The sequence below is a fragment of the Suncus etruscus genome, chromosome 5, assembly GCF_024139225.1.
Source record: "Suncus etruscus isolate mSunEtr1 chromosome 5, mSunEtr1.pri.cur, whole genome shotgun sequence".
In the NCBI taxonomy this organism is placed as follows: domain Eukaryota; kingdom Metazoa; phylum Chordata; class Mammalia; order Eulipotyphla; family Soricidae; genus Suncus; species Suncus etruscus.
Window position 1 is genome coordinate 26,153,135 of NC_064852.1, and position 19,494 is coordinate 26,172,628.

Sequence of the window (19,494 nt, forward strand, 5' to 3'; positions counted from 1 at the left end):
AACAACTTTACTGTAGGTTGCTCTTTTTCTTTTCTTTTCCTTCTTTTCCTTTCTTCCCTTTTCTTTTTTGTTTTTTCCTTTTCTTTATGTTTTCTGGGAGGCACACCCAGCAGTGCTCAATGCCTTAGGGATCACTCCTGGTAGAGCTCTGAGATCTAGAGTGCAAAGCAAGGGCCTTAACCTACTCGATCTCTCCAACAAAGTGAAAATCATTCAGACCAAGATCAATAGAATTCTCTCAGGCTCTTGCTTCTTTTGACTTCCAAAACTCCTTGGATTACTTTGGAAAGAGCAAAGCTCCTGTGCAAAGCCACATCTTATGTTATTTGATCAAATATTATCTCTGGCCTAGGAACGTCTTAGCAAGTTACTGTATCCATTTTCCTATGACTGAAAGATTTCAGAAACAGTTTAAAAAAATCTTAGGAGACCTGAGAGATAGTGCAGCAAGTAGGACGCATGATTCCACTGGTTCTAGCTATGCACTCCATAGTTTCACAAGCCCACCAGAGCTTATTTAGGAATAAGCTCTGAATTGCTGTGTGTGGCTCAAAACCAAAACAAAACAAAATTCTAGTTCTATAGGTAGGAGTGAAAAAGGAACTACATAAGGATGTTTGGGTCGTTTTTTATTTTTTCTTTTTTAAATTATTCCTGTTAAACTTGAAAGAAATTTAAACAAAACACATTTTTGGGGGACTGGAGCAACAGTACACTGGGGAGGGCATTTGCCTTGCATGCAGTGGACTCAGGTGCAAGATATCTTCGCCGTTATCTTGGCTGGGTATTTGTGAATCCAAGAACAGTCCCCAGAATGAGAAATTACTTCCCATCCCCTTGTCCCCTTTCGGGGGAAGGCCTTGGTAATATTTATCCGCAGCAAGTAATAATCCACACAGACAAGAACGATAGGGTTTAAAAGATCGGGCAAGGAGAGCCAGAGAATCCTCCTGCAGCCAGCAGCTTTTCACAGAAGGACCCCTCACTCCTGTCCCTCAAGCTATTTATTGCCAACTCCACAGCGCCCCACCTGGAAGGGTTAGGTGGGGCAAAAGTCACAGAACAATCCTAAGGAAACACTTTTAAATACAATTCCAAGAATCATCTTATGGAAACTTTTTCATATGCTACACTCAGGTTTGATCCCCAGCATCCCAGATGGCTCCCCAAGCCTGCCAGATGTGATTTTCCAGTGCAGAACCAGGAGTAACCCCTGAGCACTGCTAGGTGTTACACGAAAATCAAGAAAAAGAAAAAAAACGCATACTTTTGGGCACTCATAATACTCCCTCATTCCCAAAATGTTCACTTATCTAATTTTTCTTCCATTTTTTACTTTATCTTTGCAAACTTTTTTTTTCCTATTCCTTGAGGCTTTTTGTAAACACCTTTTCTTTTTTCTTTTTTTTTCTATTGGTTTTTGGTTTGTAGCCCACACCCAGCAGTGCTCAGGGGTTACTCCTGGCTGTCTCCTCAGAAATAGCTCCTGGCAGGCACGGGGGACTATATGGGACACCGGGATTCGAACCAACCACCTTAGGTCCTGGATCGGCTGATTGCAAGGCAAACGCCTCTGTGCTATCTCTCCAGGCCCTGTAAACACCTTTTCAACTTGCAGTGTATTTGTTTTTAGTGGGTATATAATATATTCCATCAAATTGATAGTCCCTAATTTATTGCCCATTCCTTTATAGTGCTTAGACATTAAGGTTATTTCCATTTTCTCTCTATTATAAATAATAGGAGCAAGAACATCGCTGTATGTATAGCTTTTTGCCTCTGTCTGAATTATATCCTTAGGATAAATTCCCAGGAGTAGGATTAGTGGGTCAAAGGGTAGGAACAGCTTTATGGCTCTTAGTATTTATTGCTAAATTTCTCAAAAGGTCATTCTAATTTACAATGCCACCTGCAGTACTTGAAAGTGGCTGCCCCTCCCAGGCCCTTCTAACACTGATTTCTTCATCAACAGTTAAGCAAATTCAGTGGAAATTAAGGACTAAGGACTAGGTAATTCATTGCTGTGTTTAATTGGAAATGCCTTTATTTATTAGTATTAGCTATTTTTCTTAAGTGTGTCTGATTATAGTCTTTTTTATATAGTATGCTTTCAGTTCAGAGGATTATATTTTTATATCAGCTGGAATAATAAAAATTCCATAATGAAAATGTCCAAGACCCTCAGAACAGAAAACAATTCATAAAACTCCTTAAACTCATGGCTCGGATCCAACCAATACCAAGCTTTAGTCACATTTGTGTGGTTTTATGTGATCTTCCCTTCATCTCTTCCCTTCACTTTGTGCAATAATTTTAAAGAAAATCTCAGATATTATGTAGGCTTGCTATCTCTATTTTTATCACTAAAACATATGTCATTTTAAAATTACATGTCCAAAATGTCATTGTCACACCCGACATCTCAGTGTCATTAAATATCACTATAATATTACATGAAAAGCCTTTATATTATTGTTTGGGGGACTTCCCAAGAATTGCTCAGGAGACCTGAGAGACACTCCCAGTGATCTTAGCTATCTGGATGAGGCATTTCAATATATAGGTCCATAGTGCTGGGGGTTCCCAAAGCCATTTTATTGCTCATCAGGACCACATTAGGAAGTGTTGGAGTGAAGATATCTGGTCTTGAAGGTTGACTTGGGTCTTCATGTGCCTCTCATCTCTGAGCCAATATCTAAAATGATTTTAAAAGTCTTTTACTGATGCTTTGTACTAATCAACAGACAGGAGGATTAGTACATTTGGTTTTATTGTCTCTAAAATCTTCTAATTTAAAACATGCTACATCTTATATTACCCTCAAAACACACACACACACACACACACACACACACACACACACACACACACACACACACACCCCACTCTGTAAGTTTATCTTCCAAGTGATTTAATGCTGCAATGAGGGCTATTCTGTATTGGGAATAGGTTCTGGATTAGTTATAGTAATAAGTACCTTTTTTGCCTCCTTTTTAATCCCAAGAGCATAATTAGATATAATAATGATAACATTAATAAATGATAAATAACAAGAACAGTAAAAATTATAATAACAATAAATATGTATGTGGAGACAAAAATCCTTCTTTGCCACCTTAGGGACATAGTATTTGCTTATCTCAACTTTGGATGATGTACTGGAGGTGAATGTGAATGGTGATCAAAACAGTTGTAACATTTTCTCTTTGGCTTTGCCCTTCACTGTTTCATGTGGTAATGGTGGGTGCTTGAGCCAGGCTTTTTATCAGACTTGCAAATGTTGAGTCTCTAACTCTGCATTCTCCCTTGCTCTCATTTATTAATGGGAAATCTGTAAGGTCAGGCTTATATGCATACTGCAGTTGCACAGGGACAAAATGGCAATGCTTTATTCTTTTCTTTGAGTTATCAAGTTTCTCAGGAAGTGTCCAAGCCTCTCTCACATTCAATGAGTTAGTCGTTTTTTTTTCCCTCTGAATGTGTGGGTGGGGGTTGTAGGTGTGGGTAGGAGGCTCATACCAAGGTCTCAGTCATGCAAACATGTGCCACATCTCTAGCCCTCCTTTTGTTTTCTAAGAATCATAAAATAACAGGCCAGAGAGATAGTAAAGGGGTTAAGGTGCTTGCCTTGCACACAGCCAATGGTTTGATCCCATGAATCACATATGATTCCCCAAGCCTTGCTGAGAGTGATCCCTGAACATAGAACCTCTAGTAAGCCCTGAGCACAACCAGGTGCCCCACCCAAAATATAACAAAAATGAATCATAAAATATTTGCTTATCTTTCGATATTTACACACTCTATATGTTTTTCACGACTTCATTAATTTTTTTTGATGGTTCTTGGAACCATCCTTATCTAAAGGAAGACCTTTATGTCCTTGTTTTTAGAATAACGAAGTGTCTCAAAGTTCATCTAGTTATGGGAAACTTTCTTCTATTCTGTCTCATTTTCCTAATTGTTTCCCTCTCTCTGGGTAAAAATTTCTCAATCATTATGATTATTTTCTTTGCAGTAATCTGTTGTTGTTGTTGTTATTTTGCAAATAAAGGCATTTTGTATGTCCTTACCTTACCAAAGTTATCATGCCAGGTATTCCTTAGAATACGCAATATGCGTTAGAGATTTAGAAATTCATTGTTAAATGTATCATGTTTATTTAACCAATTATGTACTGACTCTGTTTACTTTTTACTGTATTAAATAAAGACCCCTGTATCCAAGTAGAGATTTTGAACACTGTATCTTTTAGACGGATTCCTAGGTCTAAAAGGTCTACATTCCTACGTCTATATTTTTAATGAGAAATTTTCCATTTGTTTCTCTGTAGATTGAATCACTGAAGAAAAAAGTGCAGCAGAAGCAACTCTTAATATTGCAGCTTTTAGAAAAGATATCTTTCTTAGAAGGAGAGGTAAGCAGCTTTGTCTCTGTAAGTTGGTTTTCCCCTCCACCATTAAATTTCATGTTGCTGATCCTACCACCGACACTTAATTAAAAATACTGCTATTTCCTGGCCTTATAAAATTGATTGAAGGTTAACTGGCAGTACTGAAAATGGGGTTGTGACGGCTAGTTTTTCTCTACCATTAAGCTCTGCTTAGTTCAGCTCGCAGCTCACCTTGGCTTTTGGGTTCATTTTTCTTTGGGAGTTTTCTTGGCAGGTCTGGTAAGCTGCAAATACCCCCATCTCCCACATTTGTCAAGGCCTTTGCAATTTGTTTTACTCCATGCTTATATCCTCTATGCTCCTCACAGGATTCTTACAGTAACTTAATAATGGTGAGACCTGGATTATTATCTCTATTTTGACACATTTATTAGAAAGAAGACAGGAGGTTCTGTCTAACATCATCTTTGATGAGAGCAGAGCCAGACTGAGAGAAGGACCCCCAAAGCCTGAGCTCTTCATGGATTTTTGTTTGCTTTCATTTGAGGGCCACTCCCAGTGGTACTCAGTGCTTACCCCTGGTTCTGCACTTAGGACTCACTCCTGATTGTACTTGAGGGACCATATGGAATGCTAAGATAGAACCTATATTGGCCGCATGCAAGGCAAGCACCCTATCTGCTGTGCTATCCCTCTACCCCACTTTTTGAGGTGACAATGTCACCTGAGTCTCTTAAGGTATTTAGTATTCTTGACTTTGCAGCTTTTTAAAAGTCATCTGGAGGTTTTTGTGCAGGTTCCAGAAAATGAAATTATGACCATGGAACCCTAAGAGATTAGGTACCATTAGAAAGAGAAGCCAAACCTATTTTTCTCTAAAGGCTCTTCATTAAGAGCTTGGAATTGTGCCTCCACACATCCGTCCTGCTTGTGTTTCTCATGGCACTACCCAGCTCAGAAGAGAGTAAGAAAGTGAGGAGAAGATGGAGAAGATGTTTATTCAACATATAGTATGTGCTGGGCATGGGGAGTTAATGCTAATCCTTCACAGAGCACAGAAGGAAACAGGACTTGCCAAAGTTTGTGTTGGAGATCTGCTCTGATGAGCTGGATGAACTTGGAGATGTCCCTCATTATCCAAAATAAAGGTGACAATTGTTTTCACCTGGGTGTGACCCAGACATGGAAATGCATGGAAAGTACCTGGCATGGCCTTTGTGCTGGGTAAAAAAATTTTTTTTTTGCTTTTTGGGCCACACCCAGTGACTCTCAGGGGTTACTCCTGGCTATGCACTCAGAAATTGCTCTTGGCTTGGGGGACCAAATGGGATGCTGGGATCGAAACAAGGTCCATCCTGAATCGGTCATGTGCAAGGCCTACCACTGTGCTATGGCTCCAGCTCCGAAGGCTGGGTAAATTTTAACTGATTCCTGTTGTTCACCCTTTGTGATGAGGACACCCAATAATTTAGTTTATTGCCTGGTCTTACAGATGGGGAGACTGGGACTAAGGGGTATAATGAGTACTGCTCTTTTGATTATTTTAATATATACATATTTGATTAAGGCAAATTGGATTTATTAAGTTGTTTATAATAAAGATTCAGGCATACAATGTGCTGGTACTATCCCATTACCACTGTGATCTCTCCTCTACCAGTGTCCCCAGGCCTCTCCTATTTTTTTTTTTTTTTGCTTTGTTTTGTTTTGGGTCATACCCAAAAGACCATACTCAGGTCTTATTCCTGGTTCTACACTCAGAAAGCACTCTTAAGGAACCATATATGATGCTGGGGATCAAACATCAGTCAGCTGTGTGCAAGGCAAGCACACTACCTGCTGTACTTTCACTCTGGCCCAACAAACAAATTGTCATTTCTGGGGGGCCATAGCTGTAGAAGCTCAGGGCTTATTCATGGTTCTGTTCTCAAAAATTACTCTTGGTGGCTTCAGGGGAACCAGGGATCAAGTCTGGATAAACCATATGTAGGTAAGTGTCCTTATCTTTTGTACTACTGATTTGACCTCCTTGCAGGTACATATTACAGTTGAGCAATTACAGTTTAGGTCTCCTGCCTGTGGTGGTGTTGGCTCTGTGATTTAGGAATATACATCTCTATACCATCAATATACATGAATTCCTGAGTATTATATACACTGCCTGTTACTGCCTGTCCACCTCTGATTACTTCCACCTTGATTTCTTTTTTTTTCCTGTCATCATTCCTATAATATCAGCACCCCTGTCTCCCCCACAGCTTTGCATTTCCCTGCCCTATTATGCTATAAATTGTGAATAAGTGAGGTCAAGGTTTATTGCTATTTGCCATATGTTGGTGGGGATGTCGAGTTGGGTCTTAATTGCCTCTGCTTTAAAGGGGCTACCTAAGAAGTCCCCTCTCAGCAGTCCCTCATGACCCAGGGAGAGCTTCATACAGCTTTAAGGACAAGCACCTCAAACTCCTAAAATACAAGCGAATGGGAACTTGCCCTATGCCCACCTGTCTTTTTCTCATATTCCAGGGATAACCCCTGGGAGGAGCAATTCTAATTCTAGGCTCACCCCTGATCTTCCAGCTTCTTCTGGGGAGAATCTCCTTCCTCAGTGGGAACATAGCCTGGTGAGACTGGGTGGGGTTGAGGGAACAGAGAAAGGGGCATCCAAAAGGGAGAAAAGAGATGCTGCCCCAGGGCATCCCTTAGGATACTGCACCCATCTCTTTCATTGTGGTTTATTGAGTGCTAAGGGGTACTCTGTGGAGACACCTTCATGCATGGAGTTGCCTTATTACATGACCACTGTATTTATCTTCTCCCTTCTCTTAGTTGGGATTCTCAATCCATGAAATGTGAGCCCCTGGTCCCATAGTTGATTTGGCAAGGGAGCGAGGATACCTTTGTGGAAGAAGGGGAGGGATGAAAGCAAATGCAGCCTTGTTAAGGAATTCTTGTGTGGGCACAACACTGCCTTCACATTGGTGCATTGCCATGTGTGCCCTGTCTTCTGAGTTATTATCTGTGCCAAAGAGGCAGAGATTGGGGTGGTTATTCTCTAACTCCCACATGCATTGCTTAAAAAATGCTCCTGGAACTGGATGCAGGTGTGCCAGAGCCCTGGGAAAAACTGCAGATGTGTTGTTGGGAAGTGGCTGGTTGGTTCCCAAGAAATGTGATGCAGGGCTGGAGAGCTAGCAAAGCAGTAGGGAGTTTGCCTTGCATGCAGCTGATCTGGGAGGGACCTGGTTCAATTCCCAGCATCCCATATGGCCCCCTAGCCTGCCAGGGGCAATTTCTAATTGCAGAGCCAGGAGTGGCCTCTGAGTGATGCTGGGTGTGATCCAGAAACCAATCAATCAATCAATCAATCAATCACGTTTAAAATAAAAGGAGAGAGAGAGAGAGAGAGAGAGAGAGAGAGAGAGAGAGAGAGAGAGAGAGAGAGAAAGAACAGCAGTAGGGCATTTGCCTTGCATGCAGCCCACTGGGGAGAGACCTGTTCGATTCCCAGCATCCTATATGGTCCTTCAGCCTGCCAGGGGCAATTTCTGAATGCAGATCCAGGAATAACCCCTGAGTACTGCTAGGTGTGGCCTAGAAATCAACCAATCAATCAATAAAGTTTTTTTAAAGGGGTGGGGGTGGAGAGATAGCACAGCAGTAGGGCTTTTGCCTTGAATGCAGCCCATCAGGGAGGGACCTGGTTCGATTCCCAGCATCCCATATGGTCCCTCAGCCTGCCAGGGGTGATTTCTGACTGCAGAGCCAGGAGTAGCCCCTGAGCACTGCTAGGTGTGGCCCAGAAACCAACCAATCAATCAAGTTTATAAAAAAAAATGAAATGTGATGCTGGTAACCTATTCTATACAAGCAATGAGCATCACCTGGGAAACCTTTTTTCCTGAGACTGATTATACATTGAACTGATTAAATTCCCTTAAAATATTTTTCTTTTTTTTTTTTTTTTTGGCTTTTCGGGCCAAAAATGCTCAGGGGTTACTCCTGGCTAAGCGCTCAGAAATTGCTCCTGGCTTGGGGGGACCATCGGGGTCCCCAGAATCACTATCCTTCCTTGGCTAGCGCTTGCAAGACCTTAAAATATTTAAATTCCTCTACAAGTTAAGTATGGCTAATATCATAATACCTTCAAAACTTTTAGCTGTACACACCCAGAAGTGCTCAGAAACACATGCTATCAGCACTTCGTGGACCTTTTCTGGAAGTGCTTGCATACTGGCTATGTGCAGTCAGAAAGAGCGGCACATGTGAGTGGCTCTGAACATCAAACTCTTGACCTCATACTTACTAGCAGGCACTTTTAGCCACTAAACCATTTCTCAGGTGCCTGGCTCACTTCTTGAAGAAGAAACAGCACTCCCTTCCTTTCAAATATAGAAATTCTGTAAAAATGATTGCACACATTTAGAGTATCCTCAGGCAGATAAGTTTTCATCGTTGCAGAAGTCTGATTCCATTCCCCCTTTCTGTGCTATAAATCCTGGACTTACAGCTCAATTCATAAGCCAGAAGAAAGGAGTCAAATGTCTTGGTTTCGTTCATCCTAACTTTAATGTGTGTTGTGTGGCTCATAAACCTTCTCTATGTCTGTTGAGTATTCCTGGGACAATTATTAATTATCCTGTATTACTGGGGCTGCAACAGCCACCTCAAGAACTCCACATAGACGTTTTATTGGACCTACATTCTTGCTTCATCTAAGTTGCTGCAGCAGCTGTTCCCTCCCAGGGGATAAGGGAGTGGGGGGAGGAGGAGGTGACTGCCAGACATCTGTGACATAGTTTCCCCCAAACACCAGAAGGTGTGTATCTTCTGCCGTCTTGACAGTCATGCTGCCTCCCAGGCTGCTGGTGGCATGCATTTCACATATAAACACCAGGTGGTGGTATTTGAAAGCAGGAAACCCTGGATCTCACAAGCCATTCTGGGCTGCTGTTTGCCACCTGCCTTGAACCGGATTCTCTAACCCCAAGACGCTGGAGTTTTTGATTTCCTTTCTTGAGTGCAATTCATGTTTGAAATCGCTCCTAACTTTCCTTCTACTACCCGTGCTTTAATCCCATAACCCTGGTTATGTATGAATTTACACATATAAAGTCATGTATATAAGGTATACAAGTGCATGAATTGAATCCAGCAGGTACGTCTGCATCCATAGAATCACAGTTAAGTCATGGTATATTACTAGCATTCTCCCAAGAGTTTGCTTCCCTTTGCATCACCTTCATTCACTGTTTCTTGATGCTACTCCTTTGCATTCTACATAAAAGCTGCATGTACTATTATGCTCTCTTTTGTATCTGGCCTCTTTCACACTGTGCAATAGTCTGAAAGGCAATGCTGATGTGCTCCAGGTTGCCTTGTGGTTGTGAATTGCTTTTCTTCATATGACCATCCCACCATTGATTTGTCTGTTGTTCACTGGTTGGCATTTCTTTGTGTTGTTCCCAGTTGGGAGTATGTATAAAGCTATCAGGACTGTTGCTCTGCTAGGGTTTGTGTGCCCTCATTGCAGCTTCCGGCTGTTTTGGGAAACTCCCAGTAGAAATAGAATTTGGCTGTTTGATAAAAAGAGATTTGATTTTTTAGGAGACTGTTGGAGGCATTATCAGAGGGATTATTCTTCCCCTCTTACATCCCTGTTGGTGGTGTCATTACTCTGGAAGGCATGTATCTTGTCTTAGATGTGATTGGCATTGGGAGATCTCTGGTGCTTCTGAGCATCTTTCAAAAATGTGTATATTGAGACTGGAAAGATAGCATAATAGGTAAGTTACTTGCCTTGCACACAGCCAACCTAGGTTCTATTCCCAGCATCTCATATGGTTCACCGAGCTGCCACCAAAAGTGGTTCCTGAGTGCAGAGCCAGGAGTAACCTCTGAGCATCACTAAGTGTGCCTCTCCACCCTTCAAATAAAAGTACATATATGGTTTTCTCTTCCAAGCACTTGTTCTTCCTTGAACAAGGATATCACTTGCTTGTTTCTTTGCTTCTATGCTTGTTTTCAGTCTGGAGAAGCCTATGTTCTCTCTTGAACACATACTCCTTCCTTTCTTTTCACATCTTTTCAAATAAGTTTTAATAAAAACTATCTAGTTTTCTCAAAGTACATATAAACATTTATAAGCCTTGCTTCTTTGTTTATTTGGGGGCCACACCTAGTGGTGCTCAGGGCTTACTCCTGATTGCTCAGGGATCACTCATGGCAGTGCTCAGGGAAGTGAATTGAAGTTGTCTGCTTTCAAGGCAAGCACCCTACCCTACTCCTGAACTATTTCTCTGCCCTATTTTAAAGTGTCTATTCAAATTATTTGCTTCCTTTAAAAAGTTGTTACGGAGGTATAACCAGCAGTGCTGGGTGATGGTGTTATGAGATCCTGGAATGGAACCCCGTCCTCATCCCCCACACTCCCCTCTACTTATTTAACTTTCAGTTTTATTTTACTGGGTTTTAAGGGATCTTTGTAATTCTGAATACCAGTTTTTTTTTGTCATATTATGTATTGTAAATATTTTCTCCCATACCATTAATTACTTTTCCATCTTCTGAAGGATAGAGTAAAAGGTATTTTTATTTGGTAAAGCTCAATTTACCTTAGTTTTTTTCTGTTTATGCCTTTTGCCTACTACCAGTTCACAGAGATTATCTGTTACTATTGCACCTATATTTTGTCTTGATTTATTTTGGGAGTCTGTGTTATACCCAGTGGTCCTTAGTCACTATTTCTGGTTCTACACTTGGGGATCACTCCTAGATACACTCAGGAGACCATATGGTGGTGAAGCTGGAACCTGGACATTCTGCATGCAAAGCAGTTGACTCCAGCCCATTTTTTTTTAGTTTTATCTATTTCTATTTATTTTGGGTGTATTTTGTGTGAAGTAGGATAATACCTTTTCACATACATATCCTTTTGTTTCTTTGGGTATCTTTCAAATTCCTGATATTGATGGCATAATCAATATCATGCTCCTTAATCAGCCTTGCTAGGGAGCTTATTCATACTGCTGCTTTTAAAAATTTAAAGTTTTGTGTTTCTGATGATATCTCTCTATTGACCATTTTGTTGATTTTTAAAAAATATTAATTATTTCGACTTTCTGTTTTGACTTTTGGGGCCACACCAGCAATGCTTTCTTTTGGCTCTGTGCTCAGGGAGCCATCCTGGCTGTCTTTGGGGCTCTGTTAACCCCAAATGTTGATGCTTGTTGGAAAGCAAGCATCCTATCTGCTGTACCATTACTCCACTTTATTTCCTAGTTATTTTGGACTTACCTTGCTCTTCTTTTTTCTAGCTACTTGAAGTGAATCTTGGGTAATTAATTTAAGACGTTGCTTCTTTTTAAATTGCAACCTTTAAACTTGCAAATATTCCTTTGTACTCTGTACCTTATGCATACTCTGCATGCATCTCTTAAACATTGTTGTGCTGTCTTCCTCCAGTTCAAATATTTCATATCCTTCAAGATTCTTCTTGGAAGTGTGTTAACTTCAAATATATGAGACTTAGATATATTATTGAGGTTTTTGGGGTGTGGGGAATGAGAAAGGAGGTGGTCCTTGACTATGAGCCTGCCAGAATCACCTTGGTTATATGGAGACACCAAGCTTTGAATTTGTGGCCTAGTGCTGGTTGGATAATGCTTTGAAACCAGTGGACCATATTCCAGGGTCCCCCACTGTTTTTGGTTTGGGGGCCATACCTAGCAATGCTCAGGTGTTACTCCTGGCTCTGTGCTAAGATATCACTCCTGGCAGGCTCAGGGGACCAAGGATTGAAGATGGGTTGGTGGCATGCAAGGCAAATGCCCTACTTGCTGTGCTTTTGCTCCAGCATCCCCAGTCCCTCTTTTGATGTCTAAGTGTTAGCACACTTGGCATGCTTTTAATTTTTGTTTTGTTTTGTTTTGGGGCCACATCCAGCAGCGCTCAGGGGTTACTCCTGGCTCTGTGCTCAGAAATTTGGTCCTGGCAGGCTCGGGGGACCATATGGGTTCCTGGGGATTGAACCCGGGTCTGTCTTGGGTCGGCAGTGTGCAAGACAAACACCCTACCACTATGCTATCACTCCGCTCCCCCCTTTTTAAAATTTTCTCATACTTATTAAGATGTTATTTTTTAGCCTTGCAAGCAGCCAATCCAGGACCAAAGGTGGTTGGTTCGAATCCCGGTCTCCCATATGGTCCCCGTACCTGCCAGGAGCTATTTCTGAGCAGACAGCCAGAAGTAACCCCTGAGTACCGCTGGGTGTGGCCCAAAAACCAAAAAAAAAAAAAAAAAAAAAAAGATGTTATTTTTTAGATCAGTATACAGTTTCTCTTGGGTAAGTATCATAAAAAAACAAATAAACAAACAAAACAACAAGTGTACTGTGGAACCTGGAGACAAAGTTTAGACTGAACACCTGCCTTGCAGATACGCGGATGTGAATTTGTTTCCTGGTACTGTCTCACATGCTGAGTGTAATCCGGTATTACTGCCCTGGGGAGACTGTTGTTGCTATTGTAGTTTTCTATGTGTGTGTATGCATCTACTTAGTCTATCAATAATTGGGAGAGGACATATCTCTCCAACCCCTTGAAGTCTATTTTACTGAGATTTACATAACCATTCCTCATTTATATTTACTGTTTGCATATCTGTGTACCTTTTTTCATTCACTTATTTTCATGGTCCATGTTGCTAGAATTAAAACCGCTTAGGGGCCAGAGCAATTGCACAGCAGGTAGGGTGTTTGCCTTATACGTGGGCTGACCCTGGTTTGATCCCCAGTATCCCATATTTCCCCCAAGGAGTGATTTTTGAGCACAGAGCCAGGAGTAAACACTGAGTCCCACCAGGTATGGCCCAGAAGCCACATACACACAACACACACACATACACACACACAATATTTAAAAAAACACACACACTCAAACATGGGGCAGGAGAGATAGCACAGCAGTAGGGCGTTTACCTTCCAAGCAGCCTACCCAGGATCAATAATGGTTTGAATCCCGGCATCCCAAAAGGTCCCCCGTACCTGCCAGGAGCCGTTTCTGAGCACAGAGCTAGGAGTAACCCCGGAGCGCCCAAAGACCAAAACCAAAACCAAAACAAAAAACACACATACAAAACACAACTCACCACTTAGAGACAACATTTAATTAGATTTTTCTTAAAAAAAAATTTTTTTTATTGTTTCTGAGTAGCCAACGGCACTCAGGGTTTGCTCCTGGCTCTGCGTTCAGAAATGGCTCTTGGCTGGCATGGGGACCATATGGGATGCTGGGATTCGAACCACTATCCATTCTGGGTCGGCTGTGTACAAGGCAAATGTCCTACTGCCGTGCTATCTCTCCAGCCCCCCAGGATTTTTCTTTTTCTTTTCTTTTTTTAAGTACAATTGGTAATCTTTTTATTTTGGACTCTTTAGTTTATTGACATCTAGTTATTATGGTGGTATGGCTATGAATATAAGTTCCTTTGTTTTATATTTATTCCTCTGGTTTGTTTTGCTTATTTGCCTCTTTGAACAAAGCTTTTCTAGCCTTCTTTTAGGATTATTTCAATACTTTTCAGAGGTTTTTTTTTTAATGTTTTTTATTTGAATTTTTTATATTTTAATTAAACACCTTGATTACAAACATGATTGTAGTTGGGTTTCAGTCATGTAAAGAACACACTCCTTCACTGGTGCAACATTCCCACTACCAATGTCCCAAATCTCCCTCCTCAGAGTTTTGTTTTAAGTTATCTATAGTCATTTGGCTTTGTCTCTTTTCTCTAATCTATTAGTGCTTGTGTACTAGGTATTGCAACATATATCCTCACCTCAGAGTCTACTTGGAAGTAATAAGATACCATTTTATATAACATGAGAGAGTGCTGAAGTCGCTGCAGTGATTCAGGGCCATTTACCACTGCCCCTGCTGTTAGAATATCCTATATATTTGATCTGCCTATAAATCCCCAATGCTGTGTTAAGTTGAAAAATATGATATAGATTATATATGCTATATATAAAGTGAAAACTTTAGCATTCATATATTTTAAAATAAATTAAGAATAATTTTTGTCTCTGATATTTACTCATATAGTATCTATTCTGACATTCTTCATTCATTCCTGGAAAATTGAGTTTCTCCCTGATATCACATTTCTTTATTTCTCTCCCCTCCAAAGCTTGCTTGCTCTTTAGTCTTCAGATACCCTACTCACTGTGTGTCTTTTGCCCAGCATATAGCTATTTTTGAAACAGATCCATTAACTAGGATCTGTTAAATAGGATTAAATAGGATCCATTACACCTCTCATAGACCTGCAGCTCTTACTCGGAAGTGGAAATTGCCAAAGCCTCATTTGACTGTCTTCCTGCCTGTAGTTATATTTCCTTAAGACTCAGTTTTCATCTGGGTGTCTGAATGATTGAAAGAAAAATCTACTGTTGGCCATTGTTAGGTGTGAGATCCTTTTTGTATGGCTCAGAGCTCTTCCTAATTATGTGTATTTGTGAAACACTCTAGTCAGGTGCCCGTTTTCCTGGAATTTCATTTTGCAGCTCTTGGACATTCATTACTTTTGCTTTTCATATTCTCTTTAAGAGCTGGGCCAGCTCTTATCACTTTTTTTTGTATTTTTGACTTAGCTATCTGCACCATCAAAAAGATGAAACTTTTCAAGGGTTGCAAATTATGCCTCTAACCTTTAATTGCTAATTTATCTATCTTATACACTGCCTGATATTGAATAGAAACTTACTTTTTTAGCAGATTGAATTATATTTTGATGTTTTTCCCTTTTATAGTTTCTGTGTGGGTATTTGATGTGGCCACATTCTATACAGTAGAACTAAAGATTTGGGGTTACTTGTCTACTCATCATTCTTACCAATTGGGGTGCATTTTTCTGGACCTTAAATATGAGATGAACCCAGCACTCTATGAAATTCTCATGATTGAAGTCTTTACTGAGAAAGGATAAGGAAATGTGTTCCTGGTGTTCGTTATAAAGGACATATTTGTTTCCTTTTAAATAAGAAATTCCCCCAGACTATAATGAAGAGAAGCAAAGAAATAGAGTAGAAGTAGAAAAAGACATACATGAAACAGCGGGGGACAGGATCAAGGGCCTCGGGTGTATTTGCGTTGAGGAAGCACAGAACTAAACCATGGAGTCAACAACATGAATATCTTGAGACCCAAACTTTAACAACCAAACTTAAAAAGTTGCCTGTTATGATGGTAGAAGGAAGTGGGGGTATAGAATGGACTCAGGTAACATTGTTGAAGAGAGTTGACACTGTTGGTGGGATTGGTGCTGAAATATTACAGGTCTAAAACTTAACTATGAATAACTTTGTAAACCACAATGCTTTAAATTTAAAAATTAAAAAATTATTTAAAATAAAACAGTTTGAGGGAAATATGTCACCCAGACAAGGCATCTCAAATTGGATGATTTTATGAGTACTGACTTCATCTTGACCAATAAATAAGCAAATAAATAAAATAATGGTAAATAAATAAATAAATTGGAAAGTCCATGTTAGTAAATAACCCAGCATCATTCCACCCTATTGAGCCATAGGAGATGGATTCAGAGCACAGACATCTGTCCTGGTCTGTAAGCTGTAGGAAATCTGGGGTGCATTCTCTTCCTCTGGAGCCTGTTCCACATGTCAGAAGATCCCTTGCCCTCTCCACCTGACAGAGTGCAAATTTGCTGTTTTGCTCCCTGCTATACCCTTTTGGAGCAGTAGCCTATATTATTTGTTTTCAGAGCAAATGACCTTCTGTTTCTCTAAAGCTTTTCAACTTATGTTTTGTGCAGCATTCCCAAAGAGTGCCGCAGCTTCTATTCCAGACTACAAAGAGGAAAACAACAAATCAATGGCATGCTCTTGGCTTTGAGGGGGCAGCCAGTGAGAGATAATATGCAGAGATAAGCTGTGTGACTCTGCTTCTGAGTTTTTGGTGTTTCCCCTTTAGATTTCAGGCGCCTTCACATCATCACTTTTCATTCTGTTCACCTTGACTCTTTGACTCCTTGTCCTTCATTACTCCCATGGGGCAAATTTCCAGTTCTTGAGCATCTAATCATCAATGTAATGCTTGGCTCTAGTCTGAAAATAAAACTATGTAGATTGCTAATTTTATTCCCAAGGAGCTTGTTTTACTTTATATGTTTGAGATTCTGAATTTTCCACACCTATGAAATACTAATTATGAAGTTATAGAGGTATTTCCCACTAAATTAAATTAATAGACTTGCCCAGTTTATAGTTTAATGAGGGAGTATTAAAAGTACCTTTGTTCCTATCCAAATCCAGACACAATTTTTTAAAGAAATAGAACAATCAATTATAAAATTCATTTGGAACCATAAAAGACCCAGGATAGCTAAACACATTCTGAAAAATGAGAAGTTGGGAGGCATCTCCTTACCTAACTTGAAACTATACTATAAAGCTATAGTATTAAAAACAGCATGGTACTGGAACAGAGACAGGACCTCAGACCAGTGGATTAGAACAGAATTCCCAGACATAAACCCCCAGATATATAGCCAATTAATATTTGATAAAAGAGGCAAGAATATGAAATGGAACAAAGAAAGCCTATTCAACAAATGGTGTTGGTACAACTGGAAACTCATATGCACGAAAGTGAAAATCGACCCATATCTCACTCCTTATACAAAAGTCAACTCAAAATGGATCAAAGATCTGGAAATCAGACCTGAATCTATAAAGTTTATCGAGAATAAAATAGGCAGAACACTCGAAGACTTTTATATCAAAAGGGTCTTTGAGAATGGAGCACCAATGGCAAGAACGTTAGCATCAACTATAAACAAATGGGACTATATTAAACTAAAAAGCTTCTGCATGTCAAAAGAAACCCTACTTAAAGCAAGAAGACAGCTAACAGAATGGGAAAAAATTTTTTCACCTGATATATCAGATAAAGGGCTGATATCTAGAACATACAAAGCGCTCAGAAACCTGAGCCCTTCAAAACCAAACGAAGCCATAAAAAAATGGGGAGACGAAATGAATAGACATTTCTCTGAGGAAGAGAGAAGGATGGCCAACAAATACATGAAAACATGCTCACCTTCACTCATCATCAGGGAGATCCAAATCAAGACAACAATGAGATACCACCTCACACCAGTGAGGTTGGCTCACATCAAAAATACTGGGAACAACCTTTGTTGGAGAGGATGTGGTATGAAAGGAACTCTCATTCATTGCTGGTGGGAATGCCCCTTGGTCCAACATCTATGGAGAAAAGTCTGGAGAGTGCTCAAAGAACTCAGAATTGAGCTGCCATTTGACCCAGCAATTGCTCTTCTAGGCATATATCCCCAAGATGGAAGGACATTCATTCCAAAATACGTATGCACCCCACTATTTATTGCAGCACTCAGTATAATAGCCAAATCTTGGAAACAACCTCGATGCCCAACAACAGATGAATGGATCATTAAGATGTGGTACATATATACAATGGAATATTACATGGCAGTTAGAAATGATACAATCACAGACTTTGCAGCAACGTGGATGGACCTAGATCATGTTATGTTAAACGAAGTAAGTCAGAGGACAAAAGAAAAACACAGAATGGTAGCACTTTTCTGAAACACCTAGAACATTGACATCTTTATTTTGGTGTGGAGATTACGGTTGATGTCTCCAATATTATTTTATTTTATTTTGTTTAGTCTTTTTCTTTCTTTTTGTACTTGAGTATGATTGGATTTCAGAACCGAGACTACTGTGTGGTGTTTGCCTTTATTGCTGTAGTGCTTATCGGTTATTTAATTTGATATTTTTTTTGGTATTGTTGTGGTATTTTAATTACTTTTTTCACATCCTCTCTCAAACTGAGGTTGGAAGCTTCTAGAAAGGACTTTGCCTATTTTCAGCATATTTGATTTTTGATTGGGAAGAGGACATATTAGGTGATGGGTATTCCCCTGATTCAATGTGAATAGGTATCCGGAATATTATAGTGAAGGATATGTAAGCCATTATGAAAAAAAAAAAAAAAATTGTGGTTTTTTTTTTTTTTTTTTTTTTTTTTTTTTTTTTTGGTCGGAGGCTTTTTTTGACTTATATGTATTATTATTATAGTAATTATATTATATGTTATGTTGTGTTGTTATATCGTGTTGTGTTGGTTTGCCTCATTATGTTAATTAATTTTGTCCTTTAAATGAATTCTTATTTTTAAAAAAAAACAAAAACAAAACAAAACAAACAAACAAACAAAAAAAAAAAAACAACTTTAATTTGCCCTGAAGAAAAAGAAAAAAAAATAAAATAAATAAAAGATAAGATAAGGCCTCCCAATTCTTACCACAGGCTGTGTGCTTTACACTGACTGTATAGAATGAGGAGGTACAGTAAAGGCACCAAAAAAAAAAAAAAATGGTGGGACACATATTAAAAAAAAAAAAAAAAAAAAAAAAAAAAAAAAAAAAAAGTACCTTTGTTATTATTGCAAAAATGTGATAAATATAAAGTACCTTGGGGCCCAGAGAGATAGTACAGAGGATAGAGCACTCACCTAGTTCATGGCTGACCTGGGTTTGATTCTCAGCATCCAGTATGGTGCCCGAAGCCCTGTCAGGAGTGATCCCTAAACATGGAACCAGGAATTAGTTCTAAGCACGACTAGGTATGACCCCAAAACAAAAATATGTATACAGACAAACACACATACATATATGTGTATACGTACTAATCAGTAAGAAACCAGTTAAATAAATAACTGTACATTCATAACAATGGAATGTTATGAACACATTAAAATGGCTTGTTGGTATAAAAAGAACACTAATGTGGAAAGGTATTCACAACAAATTGTTGAGTGAAAAAAAAAGCAGATTGTCGCATAGATTAGGAAAATTTTGCTTGTTTCTTTTTATGGAAAATTGGATACATATGTATGTACATGCACAGAAAACTCTCTGCAAGGCTTCTATCCAAATAATTATTCCATTCCTGCTGTATAAGAGATGAGTGATTAATTAATTGTCGATGGCATGGGGAAAATCAGACAATACATATACTTCGTATCATGCAGATGAGC

General features: G+C 39.5%; 2 protein-coding genes and 1 pseudogene across 3 annotated transcripts in view; all 3 read left to right on the forward strand.

The window, feature by feature from the left end:
- The window catches only part of AQP9 (aquaporin 9), an 837,480-nt gene that overhangs the window by 188,697 nt on the left and 629,289 nt on the right, over positions 1 to 19,494 (forward strand). The gene's annotated exons all lie outside the window — the stretch shown is intronic.
- Positions 1 to 19,494, forward strand: part of MYZAP (myocardial zonula adherens protein) — a 106,378-nt gene that overhangs the window by 77,187 nt on the left and 9,697 nt on the right. Inside the window, exon 11 of one of the 2 annotated variants that reach the window (XM_049773679.1) lies at positions 4,334 to 4,417. The exons of the other annotated variant lie outside the window; for it this stretch is intronic. Within the exon in view, the coding sequence (XP_049629636.1) occupies positions 4,334 to 4,417 (84 nt within the window). The remainder of the gene's footprint in view (positions 1 to 4,333; positions 4,418 to 19,494) is intronic. 2 annotated transcript variants of the gene reach the window in all.
- On the forward strand, positions 18,743 to 18,846 carry LOC126010219 (uncharacterized; annotated as a pseudogene).